This window comes from Salvelinus sp. IW2-2015, linkage group LG15 (genome assembly GCF_002910315.2).
Source record: "Salvelinus sp. IW2-2015 linkage group LG15, ASM291031v2, whole genome shotgun sequence".
Classification (NCBI taxonomy): domain Eukaryota; kingdom Metazoa; phylum Chordata; class Actinopteri; order Salmoniformes; family Salmonidae; genus Salvelinus; species Salvelinus sp. IW2-2015.
The window spans coordinates 52688638-52714499 of record NC_036855.1 but is presented as its reverse complement, the minus strand read 5'-3'; the positions used below and the strand labels follow the sequence as shown (position 1 = coordinate 52714499).

The window sequence follows — 25862 nt, the reverse complement described above, 5'->3', positions numbered from 1 at the left end:
AGTACACGTCCTAGTAATCTGTCTGGCCCTGCGGCCTTGTGAATGTTGACCTCTTTAAAGGTATTACTCACATCGGCTGCGGAGAGTGTGATCACACAGTCTTCCATAACAGCTGGTGCTCTCATGCATGTTTCAGTGTTATTTGCCTTGAAGCAAGCATAGAAGTAGTTTAGCTCGTCTGGTAGGCTCGTGTCACTGGGCAGCTCTCGGAAGCTCTGCTTCCCTTTGTAGTCTGTAATGATTTGCAAGCCCTGCCACATCCGACGAGCGCCAGAGCCGGTGTAGTACGATTCGATGTTAGTCCTGTATTGACGCTTTGCCTCTTTGATGGTTCGTCGGAGGACATATTTCTTATAAGCGGGATTTCTTATAAGCTTCCGGGTTAGAGTCCAGCTGCTTGAGAGCGGCAGCTCTAGCCTTTAGCTCTAGCCTTTAGCTCAATGCGGATGTTGCCTGGAATTCTGGTTGGGGTATGTGCGTACAGTCACTGTGGGGATGACGTCATCGATGCACTTATTGATGAAGCCAATGACTGATGTGGTGTACTCCTCAATGCCATCGGAGGAATCCCGGAAGATATTCCAGTCTGTGCTASAAAAACAGTCTTGTAGCTTAGCATCTGCTTCATCTGACCACTTTTGTATTGATCGAGGTTTTCCTGCTTTTCCTGCTTTAATTTTAGCTTGTAAGCAGGAATCAGGAGGATAGAATTATGGTCAGATTTGCCCAATGGAGGGCGAAGGAGAGCTTTGTGCGTGTCTCTGTGTGTGAAGTAAAGATGGTCCAGAGTTTTTTTCCCTCGGGTTGCACATTTAACATGCTGATAGAAATTTGGTAAGACTGATTTAAATTTCCCTGCATTATTGTCCCCGGCCATTTGGAGTGTCGCCTCTGGGTGAGTGTTTTCCTGTTTGCTTATGGCAGAATACAGCTCATTCAGTGCGGTCTTAGTGCCAGAGTCAGTCTGTGGTGGTATGTAGACAGCTTCAAAAAATACAGCGGAAAACTCTCTAGGTAGATAGTGTGGTCTACAGCTTATCATGAGATACTCTACCTCAGGCGAGCAATACAGTACCTCAAGACTTCCTTAGATATCGTGCACCAGCTGTTATTTACAAAATACATAGTCCGCCTCCCCATGTCTTACCAGATGCCGCTGTTCTGTCCTACCGATACAGCGTATAACCAGCCAGCTGTATGTTGATAATGTCGTTGTTCAGCCACGACTCCGTGAAGCATAAGATATTGCAGTTTTGAATGTCCCGTTGGTAGTTTAACTTCTTAGCAGCATTTTCACGTTTGGATGAAAAGCGTGCCCAGAGTAAACTGCCTCCTACTCAGTCCCAGATGCTAATATGTGCATATTATTATTGGATAGAAAACACTCTGGAGTTTCTAAAACTGTTTGAATCATGTCTGTGACTATAACAGTACTTATTTAGCAGGCAAAACCCTGAGGACAAACCATTCAGATTTTTTTTTTTTTAGGTCACTTTCTTTTCAATGGGTTTTCATTGGGAATCCAGATTTCTAAGGGACCTTCCTGCAGTTTCTATCGCTTCCACTGGATGTCAACAGTCTTTAGAAATTGGTTGAGGTTTTTCCTTTGAGAAATGAAGAAGTAGCCATGTTCAGAATGAGGCTCCAGTGAAGTGTATTGTTTATTAGAGGTGCGTGACCAGAAAGCATGCTACACATTGTTTTCCTCCGGTATTGAACACAGATCATCCCGTCTTCAATTTTATCGATTATTCACGTAAAAAAATACCTAAAGTTGTATTACAAAAGTAGTTTGAAAAGTTTGGACAAAGCTTACAGGCAAYTTTTGAGATATTTTGTAGTCACGTTGTGCAAGTTGGAACCGGTGTTTTTCTGGATCAAACGCGCCAAATAAATTGACATTTTGGATATATATCGACGGAATTAATCGAACAAAAGGACCATTTGTGATGTTTATGGGACATATTGGAGTGCCAACAGAAGAAGCTCGTCAAAGGTAAGGCATGAATTATATCTTTATTTCTGCGTTTTGTGTCGCGCCGGGAGGGTTGAAATATGATGGTCTGTGTTTGTTTGCTTGGTGGCTTTCCTCAGATAATAGCATTGTTTGCTTTTGCCGTAAAGCATTTTTGAAATCTGACACGTTGGCTGGATTCACAACAAGTGTAGCTTTAATTTGGTATATTGAATGTGTGATTTCATGAAAGTTTAATTTTATAGTAATTTATTTGAATTTGACGCTCTGCATTTTCACTGGATGTTGGTCAGGTGGGACGCTACCGTCCCACATATCCCAGAGAGGTTAATCTTCCGCGTAGGTCATCGATTTTGTTTTTATTATCCCGGGAAAGCAGTATATCATTCACGTCAGGCTTGTTAAAGGAACAAAATAATTCTGCCAGTCCGTGGTGAGTAATCGCAGTTCTGATGTCCAGAAGTTATTTTCACTCATAAGAGACGGTAGCAGCAACATTATGTACAAAATTTGTAAAAAAATAAGTTACAAACAACGCAAAGAAACGAACAAAAAAACTCAATTGGTAGGAATACGTAAAACGTCAGCCTTGCTCTACAGCGCCATCTTCCCATGTATGTATGACCATATTAGAGACACATATTTCCCTCAAATTACACAGACCCACAAAGAGTTCGATAATAAATCCAATTTTGAAAAACTCCCATATGTATTAGGTGAAATACCACAGTGTGCCATCACAGCAGCAAGATGTGTGACCTGTTGCCACAAGAAAAGGGCAACCAGTGAAGAGCAAACACCATTGTAAATACAACCCATTTTTATGTTTATTTATTTTCCCTTTTGTACTTTAACTATTTGCATATTGTTACAACACTGTATATAGCCATAATATGAAATGTCTCTATTCCTTTGGAACTTTTGTAAGTGTAATGTTTACTGTTAGTTCTTAATTTCACTTTTTTTATTACCTATTTCAATTGCTTTGGCAATGTAAACAGATGTTTCCCATGCCAATAAAACCCATTGAAATGAATTGAAGAGAGAGAGAGATGTGTACACAGAGAGCACAGAATATGAGCYAAAAAAGCTTTTGTCACTTGTATTCTCTGAAATGAATTCACTTTTTATCCGACAGAAAAAGGCTATCAGCTTCGAAAAGGGCCATACACACTGGTTCTAATGTCAGCGGTGGCCATCCTTAATTCAGCCTTTCAGTGGTCATGTCTCTCACTGTCACGCCCTGACCTTAGAGAGACTTTTTATTTCTCTATTTGGTTAGGTCAGGGTGTGATTTGGGTGGGCATTCTAGGTTGTCTATTTCTTTGTTGGCCGGGTATGGTTCCCAATCAGAGGCAGCTGTCTATCGTTGTCTCTGATCGGGGATCATACTTAGGCAGCCCTTTTTCCCACCTTCAGTTGTGGGAACTTGTTTGTGTGTAGTTGCKTTCTGCACTGCATATAGCTTTACGTTCGTTTTGTATTTTGTAGGTGTCATTTTAAATAAAAGGAAAATGTACGCCTACTACGCTGCACCTTGGTCTCCTTCTATCAACGAGCGTAACACTCACCCTGGTACTTATTATAGCCCCCAATAACTATCATTCCACGAGAGGGTTTGGCAAATTATATTTGTTTTGAAAAAAGAAAGAGAATGTGCAGTCAAAAGAATTAGTAATCCCTGTGTGGGTGAGAGAGAGAAGAAAAGTAAAAGTAAATGTGCAAAGGGAAAGCAGCTGTGTGGAGGAAGATGAGGAGGAAGATGAGTAGTAAAAGGCTGCTCAATGAGAGGTCAGACGGACCAAAGCGTGATTAGTAAAAGGTAAGCATGCCCCCCCGCCCCCGCCCCCACCCCAAACCACCAACCCCGGACCACAGCGGCCCCCCACCAACAAGATGAAAGCCTGGTGTGTGTTTGCCCCCACCCCCCACCTCCAATGTTGCTCCGGGGAAAGTGTGAGGTAGTGAGGGCAGAGGGGCACATCTGAACACAACACACAGCTCCTCTCCGCAACTTTGCCCCTTGTCAGGGAGTTGACACTCACGTTTTCCTTCACTCATGACGCCCTCTCTCGCTCCATATCTCCGCTCTCTACTCTCAACATTCAGACACGCACCCCTCTGTCTCATTCCATACCTCCCTCTAGGTCCTGTCTGCGGTCCAGTCTAGCCTGTTTGATCCTGCAGTCTGTTAGTTGACAGTCAGTCTCCTCAGAGAGAGGGTCTACATAGGGCCCCTGACCAATGGGCAACCTCTGTTAGCCCCTATCGCTCCAGCGCCATCCCCACACAACACCTGTATGCGTTCCAGCTGGATCTGAGCAGTTCCACACACACAAACACACACACACACAACACACACACAATTCTACAGAACATCTAGATGTGTTACAGCTGGACCTGTGGGGATCCAGATCAGGCTCAGCAGCACAAGCTGGGTCAAGAGCATGGCTATGGAGCAGGGAACTGGCTCAGCACTCACCATGGACCTGAGGCTGTTTCTTTAGTTTTAGAAACCACAGAACATCACCACTCCTTGAGAGAAGAGGCTGGTGTTCTGTAGCACGGAACTAGAACCAACTATTCTATGTTCTGTACTGTATGTCTGAGAACAGAGCACGGGAGAGAGGAGCGTCTTCGACCCTGTGGGGCTGGGACAGACAGAGTGGGCTCTCTCTCACACACACACAGAGACATTCATATTCTAAATGGCCAGAAGGGACAATTACTTAAGAGACACCATTGAACTGGCTTCGTTCATGGGAAAGGTCTATTAGAATACACGAGGCAGTCAGAGGGATAATTGTGCGATTGTGTTGCGTCACGGCACTAAGAACGGTTACTCTGAGGTATGTTGTGATTACCACATATCTCTCCATTACCGGGAGAACATCTCATGCAACGTGTTGGAATGCGCGGCAGATAAAAATACTGTACAGATGTGCCTATCTGCCTATGCTGTGCGCTTGTGCTGTGTCGGTGTGTGTGTGTGTGTGTGTGTGTGTGTGTGTGTGTGTGTGTGTGTGTGTGTGTGTGTGTGTGTGTGTGTGTGTGTGTGGTGTGTGTGTGTGTGTGTGTGTGTGTGGTGTGTGTGTGTGTGTGTTGTGTGGTCATGGATGAGCCATTGTGAGCCCACAGGATCTGTGACTTAACATTCGATCGAGGAGCAGTGCCCCAACGGTGTCCCAACACAAATCTCCAATAATCACAGCTAGCATCTGCCACAACTGGATGCAGGAATAACACGACACACACCACACACAACACACACACACACCACACACACACACACACACACACCACACACACACACACACACACACCACACACACACACACACACCACCACACACGCGACACGACACACACACACACACACCACACACACTGGAGATTTCTAAACTCTATACATTACTGGCTGAATCCTCACACGTCTTCTACTACAGCAAAAAGAGAGAGACGAAAAACAGGACCATTATCGTCAACTCCTTCCTCATTTGTCTATGACATAATACCTGTTGTGTGCCTTGGAGCACCTCCTATCTGCTCCTCTCTGCCTGTTCCTAGCATCTCACCTGATCTACACTATAGGTGTATTAGTTCCTATACCCCTGCCTGTACGCTACGAAAGACGGTGTGTCTGTCAGCTGTGGTGTGTCCTCCCTAGGTCTCGGCCCCTCTGTTTCGGTGGCGTCCTATGCTTGGGGGTAAGGATATAGGAGTCACTGAGATGTGCCCGACTGCTACACTTCTTTATCAGGCCAAGACACCAGATGAAGCACCCAACCCTGGTCAGCTATCATTAAACAATGTCAACGCCTTGGTGGGGTCGACACACACCACACCATGACGTCAGCACCTTGTATGTATCACAAACCACACAACACAACAACACCACACAACACCACACACAACACAGAACACACACGAACACAACACATCACACACACACACACACACACACCACACACACACACACACTGTACACACAGAGTACAAGAGCCACACCAAATAGGGCCCAGTATTCCATATCCCTAGAAAATGTAGCTTCATTATAAGGCCTACAGTCTGTATTGTCCCTCTGCTCATGCCGTAAAACAAGGCAGAGTGTTCCCCCTAGTAAGGCTTCTGAAAGGAGCTCAGCACAGTCTCCTAACACTGCCCCGAGCCCCCAGCCAAAAAGAACCCTGCTGCCCAGCCGCTTGCCACATCTTCTCTCTCTTGTACCATAAACCAAGCCTTTGTTCTCCCCTCCTCACATTATCCGGTGGGGATGATGCGCCATTCATCTCCATTCATCTCCATTCATCTCCATCTCTGCTCCCTAAACACAGCTAATTCGGGGGATGAAAACTCGTCAAAGTTCACAGAGAATGTAACTTCAAGCACGCTATCAAACAACTTTTGAAACAGTAAACAAATGTATTAAAGCTGATAACATCTTATCAAGTGACTGTCGATAAAGTCACATCCCTATCGGCACGGAGTGTCACGCAATGAGGATCTGTTCCCTTAACTCGTATCCAAATAGAACTGATGTTATTCACTCACATAAAGGAACACGCACACACACACTTCATTCTGTGGATTCTTTAACTAGATGCGTGCATGACAATCTGTCCACACAACAACAGGAGGAGTGATCCCCCTAATCACAAATCTGTATCTCTATAAGGCTGCCCTCCAAAGATTAACCCAAATCAGCTGGGATACGCCCATCCCCACACTCACAGACGCATTCAAAACGTACACTACACACACACGCACATATCAGCTCCCGTGTCCTCAGAGCGAGCTCACTCACACACACACACATCTGGAAGCCCACGTACCTCTGGTGTTGGTGGCCATGTCCGCCACCTTCTGAAAGGCATCCAGAAAGGCCACTGCTGCCAGCACTGTGGTCCTGAGAGCAGAGCGGGACAGAGCAGACAGGACAGACACATGATTGGCACCAGTTCACAACCACAGTCATTTCAACATTAACAAACATAGTCAGCAGATCTGGCGCCTCAGAACAGACAGAGGGGGATTACATTGTTGTCAATGGCACAGGCTGGGATACTCATTGACGGGCACTGCTCTAGTAGACACAGGACAGTGGCTGGGGCTTACCTGAGCTGGGAGTGCAGTTTGGTGGCCTTGGCACTGAAGTCTTCCCACACGGGGTATGAACACTGGGAATAAATAAATAAAGRGGGACACGTTAGAAGGACATTATGCAATGCAACTGGTGCATGATCTGTACAAATATCTGACAGGCCCTTTGACCTTTTTCACTCACAACTCAYATACAACACAAGTCAACATTGTATGCTCTAGACCTGTGTTTGCGCACTACACTCTTATTTTCTAAGGTGCTATCAAGAACCTAAAAGGGTTCTTCGGCTGTCCCCATAGGAGAACCCTTTGAAGGACCATTTTTGGTTCCACGTCGAATCATTTCGGTTCCARGTAGAACCCTTTTGGGTTCCGTGTAGATGGTTCTTCAACGGGTTCTCCTATGGGGACAGCCAAAGAACCCCTTTGGAACCCTTTTTTMAAAGWSTRWWATAWAAWATWAGCACTTTATGTGCATCATTGCACCTCCCGTGAGGAGCAGAATATTCTGGCTAAAATGTCTGTGTTCCCTGGTCTGAGTCATCACTGTCTGTGATTGGGCAACACATCCTCTGTTTCCACCAGCCCCYGGCACCGGCAGATATCAAAGGAAGCAATGAATGGCAACGCAAATCAAACACGATATTTGCACCCCAAAATGACCGTGTGAAGTTCTCTTCTTTTTTTCTCCCCTATATATATATAGGTGTCATTTCCTCTTTGTTCACACCCATTATCACACACAAATGATCCACAAGGTAAATAGTAGTAAATGCCGTGGAGGCTGCTGAAGGGAGGACWGCTCATAATAATGTCTGGAACGGAGTGAATGGAATGGCATCAAACRSATGGAAACCATGTGTTTGATACCATTCCACCTATTCCGCTCCAGCTATTACCACGGAACTGCTGCCACCAACCTCCTGTGAGTACATGGTGTTACATGTTGACTATAACATCTCTTCTACCTGCAGGGCAGAGTGTGTTTTCGAGCCCTCCGCGCCTCTCTCTGCCTTTGTTGTCAGACGCTACGGCCCGGATTTGAGASCAGCAGATCAGACCGCTGTGTGTCCAAGGCTGAAATAAGCCTCACTCCACAGCACAGCTGGGGGTTGGAGATCTACATGAGCAAGTACCCCCAAGTCCCCCCGCCGTCTCCAAACCCGCAGCATRCAGGGAGAGAGAGGGGGAGAGAGGATAAGAACCAGGGAGATAGTGGGAGGAAAAGACAAAAGAGACCGGAGAGAAGGGAAAGGGGGATATGGTGGAAAGGGAACGAGAATGGGAGAGAGGGAGACAGGAAAGAGAGGGGATGAAGAGGAGCGTTTAAGGGACCCGACCGGAGCAGAGGAGCAGGGATGTCACGGGGGCTACAGTGGGCGACAGCTGGGCGTCTCGCYCTTTGATCTGACGTCTCATTCCTGGTGTTTGACGTCAGTTMATTTGGTCCGAAATCAGAGCAGCATTTCCCTGCGGTCCCCCGTCTGTGTTTGAAGTGCTCTAATCTTGCAATGTTGCAAGCCTGACGTCTGTCAGGAGAGGCCTTGTGGATAGGAGATACGGAGCGGGCCACGCCTCCTCTCCATTACAATCACACCAGCCCATCCCTCATTACCATATTAGGCCATTTTAATCCAATTGAGRGGATCCTGGCGGTGCCTGATAGTGTAACGATTGTTTATTAGGTTCATTGTAGGCCTGGGGATATTTTATTTCCCATCCTCCTCAATGAATCACTCACTCACTCCTACTCGACTTGCAACATGACCCACAAACAATGGGATAAGTACCCCTCTCCATCCACCCAGCCGCCTGGATGGTTCCCAGGTAAAGAGAGCAGGCTATTTTTCCTTTAGCTTAACCAAGTGGAAAAACAGAGCCATTAAAGGTGCATTCTAATCAGAAAAAAAATAAAACAATCCAGAGGCAGAGGAAGACTGATGATGCAGAGTAAAGACAACAAAAAGGAAGAAGATACAAATCTTTCCGCATTTTTTAAAAATGTATCTTTATTTAACTAGGCAAGTCAGTTAAGAACAAATTCTTATTTACAATGACGGCCTACCCCAGCCATACCCTTCCGTAACCCGGAAGACGTTGGGCCAAATTGTGCACCGCCCTATGGGAAATTGTGATATAGCCCAGGATTGAACCCGGGTCTGCAGTGACGCCTCTAGCATTGAGATGCAGTGCCTTAGACCKCTGCGTGACTCAGGGTGCACATTACATTACATGACAGCATTGACATTGCATTGCTGTTTGCGTCCCTGGAAGTCAAGGCATACAAACAGTAGCATCGCATAACTGCAACGTTGATAGAACCTTTAGAGTGAGTGACAGTGTTCTGCCAGGGCAGGCTGGCTGCTACTCCTCAAAAGGACCCTCAGCCACTGATAACATGCTAGTGCATCACCACTTCCTCTTCTGCACATAAAGACATCCTCACAGTAGTGACAGCACACAGAAAAACCCCACAGTAACACATCTCATGCCCGACTAGCCCTCGACATGCAGCGCATCGTCTCTCCCTTGCACCAGCTCTCGCTAACTCCTCAAAAGGTTAAAGGTGGTAGGTTACATGATGGGCTAGCTGAACACTGTGGAACTCTCCGGGGAGTTTACAGTCCAGTGGCCTATATCTGTGCTCAGCGGACTTGAATTCTGTTCCGTTGTTTTAGCGAACCCACCATATTTACTTGAGCAAAGGAAAAGCTCACAGCTTCATCTCTTTGTTCCTTTGTTCTCTGGAGGATGACATAAACCGTGGATTAGCCCAATTCCAGCTCTTTAAAATCGGGCCAATTCAGACTTTTAAAGAGAAATAAAACCCTCACACAATAGAGGCTAATTTCACAGTTCTTTATGCTAATATAATAGATCCCATTTTGGATGTGCTGGAAAGGATACTGTAGACAATCCCTCTATAGCAACTGTATGAGACAAGGAATCAATGGTGATTCCCTAGCTTACTAAGAAGCCCCTTTACAGGCTGTCGGAACAAGGACAGGGCACAGACAGGGAAGGGCAAACGGTTGATAGACGCATACGGCTAAGCTTCATTAAGTCATTGGAAGCAGAGCGACGCGTACAAACGCGAGCAACCACACCGTCTACTACCTGGCCATGCGTTATCTCCAGATCAGGGGAGCTCCTGCTACTTAGATCCAGGAAAGTAGACTCCTCCAAGGGCTTTACCGTATCAGCATACCAAATGTGTTCAGCTGGAGTGCTGGACGCAGGCAATACACATGACAAGTTTGATTGAACAGAAATGTTCACTAAGTCACAGGAGGTTGGTGGCACCTTAACTGGGGAGGACAGGCTTGTGGTAGTAGCTGGAGCGGGAATCAGTGGAATGGTGTCAAACACATCAAACACTTGGGTTCCATGTGTTTGATCCCATCCCATTAGCTCCTTTCCAGACCTTGTTATGAGCCGTCCTCCCCTCAGCAGCCTCCACTGCACTAAGTGTGATGTCGAGTTTCAGGAGAAAATAGAGAATTTCTCCACTACTGATATGAACAACGCAAACACTAGATTGGAGTTTTCTCAGTAATGTTTACATTACCCGAGGATAGATACTGTGCCGAATCTCAAAGTGCCTGTGAGCTACAAATACGTGCCTCTGTTATTACGAGAAATTGATCGCCTTCTGTAACTTTAAGAAACATTGCCTTGTGCCTTGTAATTCCATTACCAAAAACCTGCATATCTTTAAGATATTTTCTCTCCTTTCTCTCCCTCATGAGGGAGGATAATAAAGTTCACAGAAGTAACAAGTAAAGGTAGACCTACAAATTAGTTATAGTGTTTTTACTGATACCAATTTTGTTTATTAATTATTACATTTTGTTTTGTTAATGAATTATTAAGTAATTAAAAAAGTAACAAAATTACACATACCACAGTTGGGTCATCTGCTACTGTCTTCACTTCCCCTGGCATACTTTTATGTTCAGCTCATAACTGTTGTTTTTTTCCCTCTTTCTGTCATCTGGTAGTCAAAGCAAAACTGTGAAAACAGTCTGGACAACCACTCCCTCTCACATTCCCTGTCTCCAACTCTCTCTCTCTCTCTCTCTCTCTCTCTCTCTCTCTCTCTCTTTCTTCTCCCTCTCTCTCCAGCTAATGTCACCTCTCGCGGCTCTTACTGACGCCTACCATGACACATACTACCACCTGCCCTCTTTCCGTTTCCTGTAACCAGCATCCTCACCCACTGAACACCGACTGACACAGGACGTCCACGGACGTCGAAACGGAGTTGAACTTTGCTCAGTCCGGCCGGGCAGGACCAAATCTGAACCAGTCATAGATGTCTATGTTTCACAAGTTTGGAGAGTACAGTACAGTAGAGCACAGTAGAGAACAGAACAGTAAATAAACGCACAGTACAGTAGAGTTCAGTACAGTAGAGCACACTAGGTGTGAGTACAGTACAATAATAGCTAGTCTGTAGAATAATATCCAAATATGCAAAAAAAAGGATATTGCATATTTCTACCTTTCTATACCTGTTCAGGATACATCCCCATGAAGAGAATGCTATTCAAATCCATAATTATGCATTTCTGTATATTACACATCAGGGACCCATGATGTAATTGCGTTAGCGTAATTCTGTTCCCCGGATGCAAATCCACTTCAACTGCTGTAGTTCAATAACTCAAGGTGTCATGCCATTGCTAACACTCCATTCTTTCCGCAGACATGTTTGAATTGTAATCTTTGAAAATGTATTTTTTTATTTATCTCAATATCAAATAATTTCTGGGTAACAATTCAAATGGTCAAAAATAAACAAAGAAATGACTTCTTAGCAAGGACCAATTTGTCAAGCAAGAATTTTGCTAGGACTGTCTGGGAGTGGAGAGGGCAGAGGTTTAGAACAATATTTCTTATTGGTCAATTAACAAATGTACTGTCTGGTGATGTCACCAGGTAGGCCAAAACTCCATCCCACCAAAACAGGACATTTCAGGCRGTCTTTTCAAACAGCTCTTACATTTAAAGGGAAATATCATAATTTTCACAATATTATTCAAACCTCATAGTGTGGAAAAAATATATATAAAACACAGTAAAAATCWAATGTTTGACTGCACTGGGTTTTTAACGGAGTTTTTGGAAAATGTGGTCACACAAAAAAACTAMGGTTGAACTTTGCTTCTGCACAGGTCTTCCAGTAAATGTGTGTTTGTGAAATGTTCTGTGTAAATTGTTCAAAGTAGGCCTCGTGCATAGAGTGGTATGGTCTGATGGGTTTTGTTTGGCTTACATTTTAAAGTGAAAAATCRGAGTCAAAGCATMATTCCGTTACTGTGAAATTGCCTAAATATAACGTCTGGATCCAGCCTTCTCCATCTCCTGCACTGTAAGAGAATACTATTGACTCTGTCCCCACTGTTGTTGCTCCACCCCAACTAAATACACTGCTGGGTTCTTACCTGAGGATAGATACACAAATAGACGTCTTAGGWTACCTCTACATYATGTTGGCAAATCMTTGCTCTCAAATGACATCGGGATACAGGCAGCAAGTTGTTGTCAGACGAAACAGAAAGATTGTGTGTTGCATWATTTATGAGGAAAAGGATCTTACCAATCTAAACATAGTAATAAAAACGAAACTATCCTGCCCGGCCTTTCTACCGTGGGACAAGGTTAATCATAGTCTCTGTTGACGTCTTTAGAATTTTTAAATATGTGAATGCATTTGCTACATTCTCCTGAGCTTGACCTTATACTTACCAGACATCACAAACAGATAAGGTGAGACCCAATGCTCCCACTCATTTCTTGTTACTTTTTGTTTCTTCAGCCATAAAAAAACGGGAGATGAGGATAGAGTTGAGTGGAGCTACCCAGAGCGATGGAGGGATGGCCAGTGGTTGATGACTATAGGTGTTTCTGGCTGGGGCCTGGGCTGCTCAGTGTGTCTCAGTAGTGTCAAGCACTGCCAGGCGCTTGCAGGTTTGGTTCAATCTCATAACCCCCACCTACGCAGTACATCGCATTCGATGGTGTGAATGAATGATGGAGGGGGGGGAATAATCTCCCTCTTCACCATTTACCACAGCAGCCTGCAGCCTTGCAGAAATGAATAATGGAAATCGCTTAATATGAAAAGGCACAGATTCTTCCTCCATGTCTGTCTCTCTCTCTCTCTCTCTCTCTCTCTGTCTCTCCATCCCGGTCTCGCTCTCAATCTATATGTCTGTCTCTTTCTGTATCACTTTGTGCCTTTCGTTCTCTCTCATATGTTCTCTCGTCCTTTCTTACCATCATCTCCCTTCTTTCTTCTAGTCATCCATTAGTTGTCCCAGGTCTCCAATGTTGCATTTGTGTAGTGGCTGTGGGTGTACCACTCAGCCTAATTGAAATGGGAGTCTTCACTGAGGTCCTCTGTGTGACCGACTGCCACCACTCTGAGATACTGTATATAGTGGCATTAAAACACATGACAGGTCTGTGATGGAAAAGCAGGTAGCATTTTGTAGCGCTCTCATTGGTGGGGATGGTCGCCGACGGCTGTCCATCATGCAGAGACAGTGAGGAATGCAGATGTGTTTTGTTGGAGGTCGGGGTGTACTTGAGGATATGGGTCAGCATCATCCTCCTTTTTGCCTGGACCCAAACATTGTCAGTAAGCCCCATAGTAACATCTAGGGGTAGAGTGAATGGAAAACTACACTAAATACTTTTGCATGAGAGAACAGTGGACAGTGGATTTTGTTCATCCAGTAGGTAGATTTTATTTTTTTTACGGTGCAAAAAAAWTTGATTTGAAACCATTTCTTTCCCCCGTTCATACTTATCAATGCGCTGAGTGGTTTTACAGTCAACAAATTAATGTGATGAGATGAGTTTGACAGGCCCGACAAAGCCTGCACTGAGAACCACTGGCACTGTCCCAATGTGATTTCTCAATCTGAAACCAGTCGATTCATCTCTAACGAGCCTAACGAGAGACAAGAGAACACATGCTCATTTAGATACCCAGGGCCCTGCACATTGTCATGGCATCAATGGCCCCTACAAAGGGATGATCATTTGGGGGAGCACGGACACATGAGTCACGAGGATGGATGTCCTCTCTGGTCCTCTGCCTCTCGGCCCAAAGGCAGTGTCCAGAAATGGGTCACACGTGCAAATAAGTTTATTTTATATAGCCCTTCGTACATCAGCTAATATCTCGAAGTGCTGTACAGAAACCCAGCCTAAAACCCCAAACAGCAAGCAATGCAGGTGTAGAAGCCCAACACACACACACACACACACACACACACACACACACACACACACACACACACACACACACACACACACACACACACACACACACAAACACCTGTCTCTTATACACATCTAGATGTGTATAAGAGACAGCACACACACACACACACACACACACACACACACACACACACACAAACACAGTGCCTGTATGGGTTGTTTCAATTCTCTAAGTCATGGAAAGAAACTGTCAAGACTTTGCATGTATTTTGGAAAGCACAAGCCTGGTGGTTCATCCCACATTCATCTGTCTGTTAACGTTGTTGCCACTCTGACACAAAGATGAGACGACACAACATTATCCATAGACAAACACGCACAAGCCATGCTACAAAGAAGACAATCAGAGGAAAAATAAACATCTGACTACCACATGACCAATAACACACACACAAACTATGAATCGTCAAAAAAGACACACAACTTGACAAGGCAATCATTCCAGAATAGTCTGGTGCACAAACACACACACACACACAAAAACACTCTGAGCCAGATGGTCGTGTCTTGTTGTGTGAAGGCAGCATGCCTGTCTGAGACAGACTGGTATGCACACCTTGGAAAGAAGTGTGGCAGAGCCTGAGAATGTAAACAGACGTAATCTTCGATGAGTCCAGCTGGCAAACAGACCACGTCATGGACTTTTCCTGCCTCCTGTCTTCACTCTAGTCCCAGGTACCCCTCGACTCTGTCTGTCTCCACTGGCACTGCACTGAGCGTGTGGTCAGCACACACTGGGCCAGCTTATAGGGAGACAAGCTGACCATGAATGTGACACCCTGTGCTTTCAAATCAAATCCCCTCCATCCTTGCTCTGTCACCACACATAATAACCATGTAATAACAAGACATAGCCCTGAGGGCTGTAGCCAACACTGCCAGACAGCCAGCCCCCTCACACATATATATTCTCGTCTGTGTCCCTTAAAGGGAGCACACACACACCCCACCTATACACTCATGAAGTAAGATGTGCAAACAAAGGACTACTCACTCTCTCTTCCACATTATACCATACGGTGGGGGGAGGGGGGGGTCTCTCTCTGGAGAACAGAGGGGGAGACGGGGGTCTCTTTGATGTCATTGTGGTTGTAATGTGCATTCCTTTTCAGTGAAACATCTGACTCGTGTACCGTATGCTAATGTCAGAGAGGCCTCCCGGTCACTCATCATGGCACTGTGCTGTGTTGCGCTGTACCGTACAATGAAGAGGTGTCCTACATGTAGTCGACAGTGTCTTTAGCGCAGTTGTGTTGCCAGCTATTGCACTGGGCATGTCTACTGCAGTGTGAACAAAGAGAAAGCCTGGTCGACCGAGCCAGTGATTCTAGGAGAGGAGACACACATGAGAAGTGACTGATCATGCCCTATGGGGGGGGGGGGGTCAATCCCCCTGCAACAAAGGGGTAGTGAGGGAGAGAGGGAGGGGAAAACATCCTCCAGTTAAAAACACTTCACTGGGACATGGATCAATCGCATGCGTATGTAAACGTGACCTGTCACGCATAAGGTACGCATTCCCCAAGGTGTTAAGTCTATAGCGCATCATTCAATATATTTGCATTTCGTTGCTCAGTGAAGAGATGTTTTGTCTTGAGCCGTCATGGGGGCACATATCAGCTGGAGAGGATGGTAATTGTTCAGAGATGGCATGACAGCACTGAGTTTACTGTTCAACTCAGCGCAAATAACATCTTAAGCATAGCCAGCCATAAAGACACAAATAGCTGAGGCCCTCCTCGTAATGACAATCCCTGTCCAACAATAGGGTATCCTCGGGTCTCCATTTGTGTGTGTGTGTGTTTTCTTCTCTTCTGCCACCAACAACAGCCGTCCTTTGAGAGGTGGGTCATTAGTGACAACATGAGGTTGTCATGAGGTTGTCTGGGGTTACATAAGAGCACAGCAGTCAGCCAGTGGCTTAGATATTACCATGTGGCACCTCACTCTGCTGTGGGGACACCCACTAAAGACTACTGCAATGGCCAACCTGAGACTCCAAGTGACCAATGGAGGATGGATGCTGCGGAAGTTACTATTTGACCCAGATGTTAGTCTCCTCCATCATGGTGTAAGAGATCAGATGAAGACCATGGGAAATGTTGAAAAATAAAAATAAAAAAATTTATGAGATGAGTGTGTCAGAGAGAGAGAGCGCGAGAGAGAGAATGGTGGATGTGGGGGAGAGAAAGATAGAGAGATGTAACCATGAGAGCAGGGGGGGGGTTGTCACCGGTTCTTCCTTTAGGATGTTGTTAATCCGAGGTTGCAGTTTTGACGTGTCCCTAGCTCCTTCAAAACCCTATGATGTTCACAGATATAGATGGCCAGTGCAGGAACAATAACCATTCAGAACGCCAGCTTTACTTCAACCTTATTCACATGAGACTGGGACTCGGATGACGTAGAAATCCCTTGATGCAGCTTCAAACCCATGATTTCTCACACAGTGGAAAGAAAGGCACAGATGATGAGATGGGAACAACGGTAGTCGTGTTACTGGTTCCAAGTCTGCGCTACGATTTCCTGTTCAAAGAGTAAGACTGTCCACGTACTAAGTATGCCAAATAATCTGTTGGTTAGTCACAGTGGGTGTAGCTAGGAGTCTGGCTCGCTGTCTTCTCATCTGAAACATCGCTGCTCTACCCAGAGAAGAAGGCCAGACCATACAGCAGGCTAGGCCTACACCATGGGCCAGTCAGACAGACACAGTGGTGTGCACTGCAGGACGCGTGATGGCTTTCGAAGGGCTCATGCTTGCCTCACACGGTCTCTTTAAAAAAAAAAATCAGCTTGGCAGAAAATCAATGGTGCTGCTTTCTACAAAATGGGAGAGCTTATAACAGCGGGTTTTATTACCGGCAAGCAACAACAACAAAAAGCATGGGACATGTGCAAATGGCATGGTTAAATCTGACAGTTTAACATTCATTTATTTTGTGTTAATAAAAGCCGAATACATGCACATTTATTCAATCATAAATTATCCATATGGTTATAATCCATATCGTGTTCGAATACACATGCTTACCCTAACACACACATGGATTCATAGCYTACACGATGACTAGGTTTCACCTGATCTATGCAGAGCAAACCAACGCGCTGACACACACAAAGCACATGCAATGGTGATCAAGCAATTTGATTCAATTATAGTAGCTGTCAAAGCAACATTTCCAAAGCAATGACGCGACAAATGCGCAAACCTTGCTGGGGAAAGTCACTATCAGGTAGGTAGCCTATCGMCGCACTGTGACAGAATAACGGTTCCATGTCCTCGAGGATGAAAACAAGCAGCTCACAAATTCAGTCAAAAACAATAAATGTTGCGAGCATAATGATGCCCGACCTACCTTCATATCATTGACAATCGCCTGGAATAGTCCCCCTAACGCCCCGCACTCCTTCTCCACCGTCTCCATGTTTACTAAATCCAGGGTTCACCAAATACGGACAGGGCACAAAACCCCACCAAACGTATTTCCACGGTAGAAATAGCGATTGCGGAGCCTTGTTCTTCTCTCCTTCCCTGTCTGTGCCCAGCGTGAAAGACAGGATGAGGACGTGTGTTTAAAAGAGAAAGGATACACAAATACGGTACAACTATTGTTGTCGACTGTCGGCTCGCTCCCCGTGTCCGTAGAACACCAAGCGAGTGATGATGAGAGAAGAGAGAGGTTACTCTCTCTCTGGTCCCAGCTGCGGGTCTAGAGCCCGAGTTAGGAGGTAAAGCATGCAGAGGGCACCGCGATGTACACTCTCATCTTCGGATAGCAAGGAAAAATCGAGTTGGGTTGATGAGAGGTAATAGCTCCGGAGTGATGTATCAAAATGTSAGACAGTAGGTTGGTGAGTAGGCCTACCCGGGGAGCGCGAGGGTACCGGCGATTGGAGAAGAGGCAGTGGGCTGTGCTGCGGATTGARCAGAGCCAGTAATTCGATCTATGGGAATCGAAAGGGGCCGGACAGCTCTCTTGTCACATGGAGGTGGTGTTTGGAGGGAGGGGTTAACCGCGGGGGTGCATACACACACACACACACACACACAGAGACAGACAGACAGACAGACAGACTAGCCCATCAAACATTTCAATGCGATAGCGGAGAAACGTCAAATAGATTTATCTACCAGCAAACAATGGCATGGGGACGCATGCTGAATGCGCCTGTGCGCAGGGGAAATGCTTTGTGATGCCTCAATTGTGGTTCAATTCATTAGAGCGTTTCACACATTATGGCTATTACACAACACTACAGGATCAACAAACATGGGGCCTTGAATAGCCTTTTGGATTATTAAACCTAAACAAACAAAAATATGCTGTCTGTGACAAACCCGTTTGTAAACTGGTCGTTAAACCTTGATTAATTAGTCTACAGTGTCCCTCTGAGTTAATATGCAGACCACTGCATAACTATTTTATAATCATCTCATCCGTTCTTGGATAGAGAACATTTTTCTGCATATTCACACAGTCAATCCTATAATAAATAATGTTCCACTCATTCCCTGTGCCTCATTCATTGACATTGTAGTAATGGATTTGATCTCTTGCCTACCTTTGTCATTTAAAATCAAATACAATTTTATTTGTCACATGTGCCGAATACAACAGTGAAATGCTTACTTATAAGCCCTTAACCAACAATGCATTTTTTTAAAAGTAAGACAACTTTTTGGGGGACAAAAAATAAGTAATGTATAAAAAAAAGGAACACAACAAAATAACAATGAAGCTATATACAGGCGGTACCTGTAACGAGTCAATGTGTGAGGGTAGAGGATAGTCAAGGTCATTTAGGTAATATGTACATGTAGGTAGGGGTAAAGTAACTTTACATAGATAATAAACAGTGAGTAGCAGCAGCGTAAAAAAGGGGATCAATGCAAATAGTACAGGTAGCCATTTGATTAACTGTTTAGCAGTTTTATGGCTTTGAAGTAGAAGCTGTTAAGGAGCCTTTTGGACCTAGACTTGGCGCTCCGGTACCACTTGCCGTACGGGAGCAGAGAGAACAGTCTATGAGTTGGGTGGCTGGAGTTTTTGACAATTTTTAGGGCCTCCCTCTGACACGCCTCGTATACAGGTCCTGGATAGCAGGAAGCTTGGCCCCAGTGATGTACTGGGTCGTACGCACTACCTTCTGTAGCGCCTTGCAGTTGGATGCCAAGCTGTTGCCATACCAAGCGGTGATGGAACCAGTCAGGATGCTCATGATGGTGCAGCTGTAGAACTTTTTGAGGATCCGAGGAACCATGCCAAATTTATTCAGTCTCCTGAGAGGGAATAGGCGTTGTCGTGCCCGCTTCATGACTGTCTTTGTGTGTTTGGACCATGGTAGTTTGTTAGTGATGTGGACACCAAGGATACCTGCTCCACTAYAGCCCCGTCAATGTGAATGGGGGGGTGCTCGACCCTCCTTTTACTGTAGTCCACAATCAGCTCCTTTGTCTTGCTGACGTTGAGGGAGAGGTTGTTGTACTGGCACCACACTGCCAGGTCTCTGACCTCCTCCCTATAGGCCGTCTCATTGTTGTCAGTGATCAGGCCTAACACCTTTGAGTCGTCAGAAAACATAATAATGGTGTTGGAGTCGTGCGTGGCCATGCAGTCATGGGTCAACAGGGAGTACAGGAGGGGATTAACACGCAACCCTGAGGGGCCTCCGTGTTGAGGATCAGCATGGCAGATGTGTTGTTGCCTACCCTTACCACCTGGGGGCGGCCTGTCAGGAAGTCCAGGATCCAGTTGCAGAGGGAGATTTTTAGTCCCAGGGTCCTTAGCATAGTRATGAGCTTTAAGGACACTATGGTGTTGAACACTGAGCTGTAGTCAACAAACAGCATTCTCACGTAGGCGTTCCTTTTGTCCAGGTGAGAAAGGGCAGTGTGGAGTGCAATAGAGATTGTGTCGTCTGTTGGGGTTGTATGTGAATTGTAGTGGGTCTAGGGTTTCTTGGATGATGGTGTTGATGTGAGCAATGACCAGCCTACAGACATGAGTGCTACCGGGCGGTAGCCATTTAGGCAGGTTAGCTTGGTGTTTTTTGGCACAGGGACTATGGTGGTCTGCTTGTAACATGTAGGTATTACAGACTCGGTCAGGGAGAAGTTGAAAATGTCAGACAATTGCCAGTTGGTCAGCGCATCCTCTGAGTACGAGTCCTGTTAATCTGTCTGAACCTGCGGTCTTGTGAATGTTGACCTGTTGAAAGGTGTTACTCACATCGGCTACGGAGAGTGTGATCACACAGTCGTCCGGAACAGCTGGTGCTCTCATGCATGGTTCAGTGTTGCTTGCCTAGTTCTGTATTGATGCTTTGCCTGTTAGATGGTTCGTCGGAGAGCATAGTGGGATTTCTTAAGCATCTTGATTAGTGTCCCACTCCTTGAATGTGGCATCTCTAGCCTTTAGCTCAGTGTTCATGTTGCCTGTAATCCATGGCTCCTGGTTGGGATATGTACGTAGAGTCTTCTGTGGGGACGACGTCGCTGATGCACTTATTGATGAAGCCAGTAACTGATGTGGTATACTCCTCAATGTCATCAGATGAATCCCAGGAACATATTCCAGTCTGTGCTACAGTAGCAAAACAGTCCTGTAGCTTAGCATTCGTGTCATCTGACCACTTCCGTATGGAGCAAGTCACTGGTACTTCCTGCTTGAGTTTTTGTTTGCAAGCAGGAATCAGGAGGATAGAATTATGGTCAGATTTTCCAATGGAGGGCGAGCTTTGTACGCATCTCTGTGTGTGGAGTAAAGGTGGTCTAGAGTTTGTGTTCCTCTGGTTGCACATGTGACATGCTGGTAGAAATTAGATCAAATGGATTTAAGTTTCCCTGCATTAAAGTCCCTGCCCACTACGAGCGTCGCTTCTACTTGAGCATTCTCTTGTTCGCTTATGACAGCTCGTTGAGTGTGATCTTAGTGCCTGCATCGTTTAGTGATGGTAAGTAGACAGCAACAAAAAATATATTAAAACTCTTTGTAAATAGTATGGTCTACAGCTTATCATGAGGTACTTTACCTCAGGTGAGCAAAACCTTGAGACTTCCTTAATTTTAGAGATTGCACTGTTATTGACAAATTGACACAGACCACCACCCTTCGTCTTACCGGAGGTTGCTGTTCTGTCTTGCCAATGTACGGAAAACCCAGCCAACTCTATATTATCTATGTCCTCATTCAGCCACGACTCAGTGAAACATAAGATATTACAGTTAATGTCCCATTGGTAGGAGAGTCTCGAACGGAGCTCATCCAGTTTATTCTCCAGTGATTGCGCATTCACTATTGTGACTTGACATTAACATTAATCTGAAGACGGTTATCTAATTACCTAACTATGTTTAATTGTTACCCAATTAAATTAATCATGTAACTCATTGGGATCAGGGACACCATGAGAGCGGTTCTTTAAAGAGTTACCATCTCCTGAATTAAACTCTAAAATGTCGTTTCCTATCACATCTATAAACAGTCAATTTATTAATCATAACCTCTTATCCTGTCATCATTCTGAACTGTCATAACCTCCTTGCATCTGCAAAAACCAGAGCCTTACTTATAATTCAGTACCTGTCAAATTTAACGCTGGGAGTTGGAAAGCAAGTGTAGGTGGTGAGTTTATAACATAACACACACAAGTAGTGTATACACATGTCACGCGGGACTAGGTGGGTGCAGGAATCAGGCGCAGAGAGAGTTCCACTGGGGTTATAGTGCTCTTTAATAAGGCACACATAAAATATAAGCCCAACAAATACAGGGCACGGACATATAACGTGACAACCCAAAAACCACAGGGTGTCAAGTGAAAGAAAGAAAATACACCTCAGCCTACAATGCACACACGTAACAAAATAAAGACAATCCCGCACAAAACAAGGGCGGGTCTACCTACTAAATATAGGGAAGTTCATTAACCGAAAACAACAGAAACACAGGTGAAACTAATAAGACAAAACAAACAGACAAACGAAAACGGGATCGGTGGCGGCTAGTAGGACGGTGACGACGACCGCCGAGCACCGCCCGAACAGGCAGGGGAGCCAACTTCGGCGGAAGTCGTGACAACACAAGAAACACAAACAATACTGACTGGGGAAAGAACCTAAGGGAGGGGGGGATTTGCCCAAACCAAATTCCCCCCTCCAGCAGGGAAACTCCTTTCTGTTCCCATGCCTCAGCATCCCTGGTCCCATCTATCCATTGACTTTGTTATTTACAGTTGAAGTCGGAAGTTTACATACACTTAGGTCGGAGTCATTAAAACTCGTTTTTCAACCACTCCACAAATTTCTTGTTAACAAACTATAGTTTTGGCAAGTCGGTTAGGACATCTACTTTGTGCATGACACAAGTCATTTTTCCAACAATTGTTTACAGACAGTTTATTTCACTTAAAATTTACTGTATCACAATTCCAGTGGGTCAGAAGTTTACATACACTAAGTTGACTGGGCCTTTAAACAGCCTGGAACATTCTCAGAAAATATGGCTTCTGATAGGCTAATTGACGCTATTTGACTCAATTGGAGGTGTACCTGTGGATGTGTTTCAAGGCCTACCTTCAAACTTAGTGTTTCTTTGCTTGACATCATGGGGAAATCTAAAGAAATCAGCCAAGACCTCAGGAAAAAATGGTAGACCTCCACAAGTCTGGTTCATCCTTGGGAGCAATTTCCAAACGCCTGAAGGTACCACGTTCATTCTGTACAAACAATAGTACGCAAGTATAACACAACGGGAACACGCAGCCATCAGATTGCTCAGGAAGGAGACGCGTTCTGTTCCTAGAGATGAACGTACTTTGGTGTGCGAAAAGTGCAAAATCAATCCCAGAACAACAGCAAAGGACCTTGTGAAGATGCTGGAAGAAACAGGTACAAAAATATCAGTAAAACGAGTCATATATCGACATAACCTGAAAGGCCGGTCAGTAAGGAAGAAGCCACTGCTCCAAAACTGCCATAAAAGAGCCAGACTATGGTTTGCAACTGCACATGGGGACAAAGATCGTACTTTTTGATTAAACAAAAAATAGAACTGTTTGACCGTAATGACCATCGTTACGTTTGGAGGAAAAAGGGGAGGCTTGCAAGCCGAAGAACAGCATCCCAACCGTGAAGCACAGGGTGGCAGCATCATGTTGTGGGGGTGCTTTGCTGCAGGAGGGACTGGTGTACTTCCAAAAAATAGATGGCATCATGAGGGAGGAAAGTATGTCTTATATATTGAAGCACCATCTCAAGACACTAGTCAGGATTTAAGGCTTGGTCGCAAATGGGTCTTCTCAAATGGACAATGACGCCAAAGCATACTTCCAAAGTTGTGGCAAAATGGTCTTAACGGACAACAAAGTCAAGATTTTGGAGTGGCCATCACAGAAGTCCTTGACCTCAATCCTATAGAAAATTTGTGAGCAGAACTGAAAAAGCGTGTACGAGCGAACGGAGGCAGCCGACACACACTGACTCAGTTACACCAAGCTTTCTGTCAGGGATGGAATTGGCCAAAATTCACCCAACTTATATGTGGTAGCTTGTGGAAGGCTACCCTTTAAACGTTTGACCCAAGTTAAACAATTTAAAGGCAATGCTACCAAATACCAATTGAGTGTATGTAAACTTCTGACCCACTGGGAATGTGATGAAAGAAATAAAAGCTGAAATAAATCATTCTCTCTACTATTATTCTGACATTTCACATTCTTAAAATAAAGTGGTGATCCTAACTGACCTAAGACAGGGGATTTTTACTMGGATTAAATGTCAGGAACTGTGCAAAACTGAGTTTARATGTATTTGGCTAAGGTGTATGTAAACTTCCGACTTCAACTGTAGATGGGGTACTGTCATATTTATCCGGTAGGGACAAACAAGCATCGCTGACCTGAGCGGCTCACTGGGTCAACTGGTTGTAGAGTATCCTCTGCTAGTTGACGACAACGCTTCCTGGGCATGTTCGAGATGCTGCACACTGTGAAGAGCCTCCTCTATAGCCGTACCCAGTTGTGCCAGCTGGTCATGGTGTTGACGTAGAAGATATCCCTGCTCGTCGACCGTCTGGGAGATATTCAGTTTTTCCTGGTGCTTCCATTATTGGAGTCAATATTCTGTAACGTATATGCTGGAGTCGGAAAGCAAGTGCATGTGGTGAGTTTAATAATAAACGGAACATCGATTTTAGTTGTCCTTGATGTCCTTTGTTTAAAATGTATTATTTTGTTATATTATTATTTTTTGCATTGTTGTTTGCTGTTTTCTTCTGTCTTTTCCTTTTTTTCCTTTAGTTCATTCTCTTGGTTGTTGGTGCATTTGTGGGTTCTTGGGGGTGGGGAATGTAATTKTATTTKTATTTTTTTATTTTTTTATTCCTGTGGGGACTGTGGGAGGGGTCTCGAATGGTTGAGGGACAGCTATTGGGGAACTGTGGGGGGGATCTTCGGGTTCACGTTTACGKTTTTKGGCCTGGTGGTAGATCGGTCAACATGCCCTTGAGCAGGACATTGACCCTGGATGCTTCTGTGTTTCGCTCTGAATGGGAATCTGTTGGATGACTAGTATGCGGTAGTTGTTGAGCGGCTTCACTGCAAGTATATTGTATGTTTCGAATATTAAAGAACTATAACAAACACGAGTAGCATATAGACAATAAACACATACACAATACTAACTGGGGAAAGAACCTAAGGGTGTGCCAGATATAGGGGAGGTAATAAGTGAGGTAATGGAGTCCAGGTGTGCCTGATGATGAYGTCCAGGTGCGCATAACGATTGATGCCAGGTGTGCATAATGATGGATCCCAGTACCGGTGGTTAGTATACTGGCTACGCCGAACACCGGAGGGGAGGAGCGGGAGTAGACGTGACAGTACTACACAAATTGGTTTAATTATTTATTTACTAGCTAATTAAAATGGCAACACAGGATAAACATACACACTTAATACGTTAAAAACAGGTCCCTAGCAGAATAACAACAACGTGGCTGCTTGTTACAAAAGAGATGGAGAGGGAGAGAGGGGGACAGAGACACTTAACATGGGTACTTTCAGACACTACTCTCACTTACAGTAACCATATTGCACAAGAACCACCACCTGCTTTGAGTAAGAAATCATTAACGTATTTACATGAAACGCCTTGGTTCGCCGGATCTCTTTCGGTGGACAGAGCTGCCTTGGAAAGTGAGTTAGGMCTTTCGCGGCACTCCTGTAAGGCTCTGATTGTCCAAAAGAGTTCAAACAAGTCTTCTACTTTTGTTCTTCTCTGTAGTTGTCCTGTATCCGGTGACTTTTCGTGTAGTCCTGAACAGAACTACAGAGTTTATTTTCCTTCCATTCGCTCTTGAAGATCCTTTTTTGAAGATAGGCTAGCCAGCAGTGTCGATAGTTCMCAGTGGGGTGATGAGAGTAGCTTAATACGGTGGCTTGAGCAGAGTTCTATAATGATCCTACTTAAATTCGCTTTCAAATATATTTTA

General features: G+C 44.9%; 1 protein-coding gene across 1 annotated transcript in view; it reads right to left on the bottom strand.

The window, feature by feature from the left end:
- Nucleotides 1–18325, bottom strand: part of LOC111974410 (protein MTSS 2-like) — a 114649-nt gene extending 96324 nt beyond the window's left edge. Inside the window, exons 1-3 of the mRNA XM_070447373.1 lie at nt 17727–18325; nt 7090–7151; nt 6807–6880 (exon numbers count right to left, since the gene is read on the bottom strand). Of these exons, the coding sequence (XP_070303474.1) occupies nt 6807–6880; nt 7090–7151; nt 17727–17795 (205 nt within the window). The 5' untranslated portion in view covers nt 17796–18325. The remainder of the gene's footprint in view (nt 1–6806; nt 6881–7089; nt 7152–17726) is intronic.
- Nucleotides 18326–25862: the final 7537 nt, after the last annotated feature.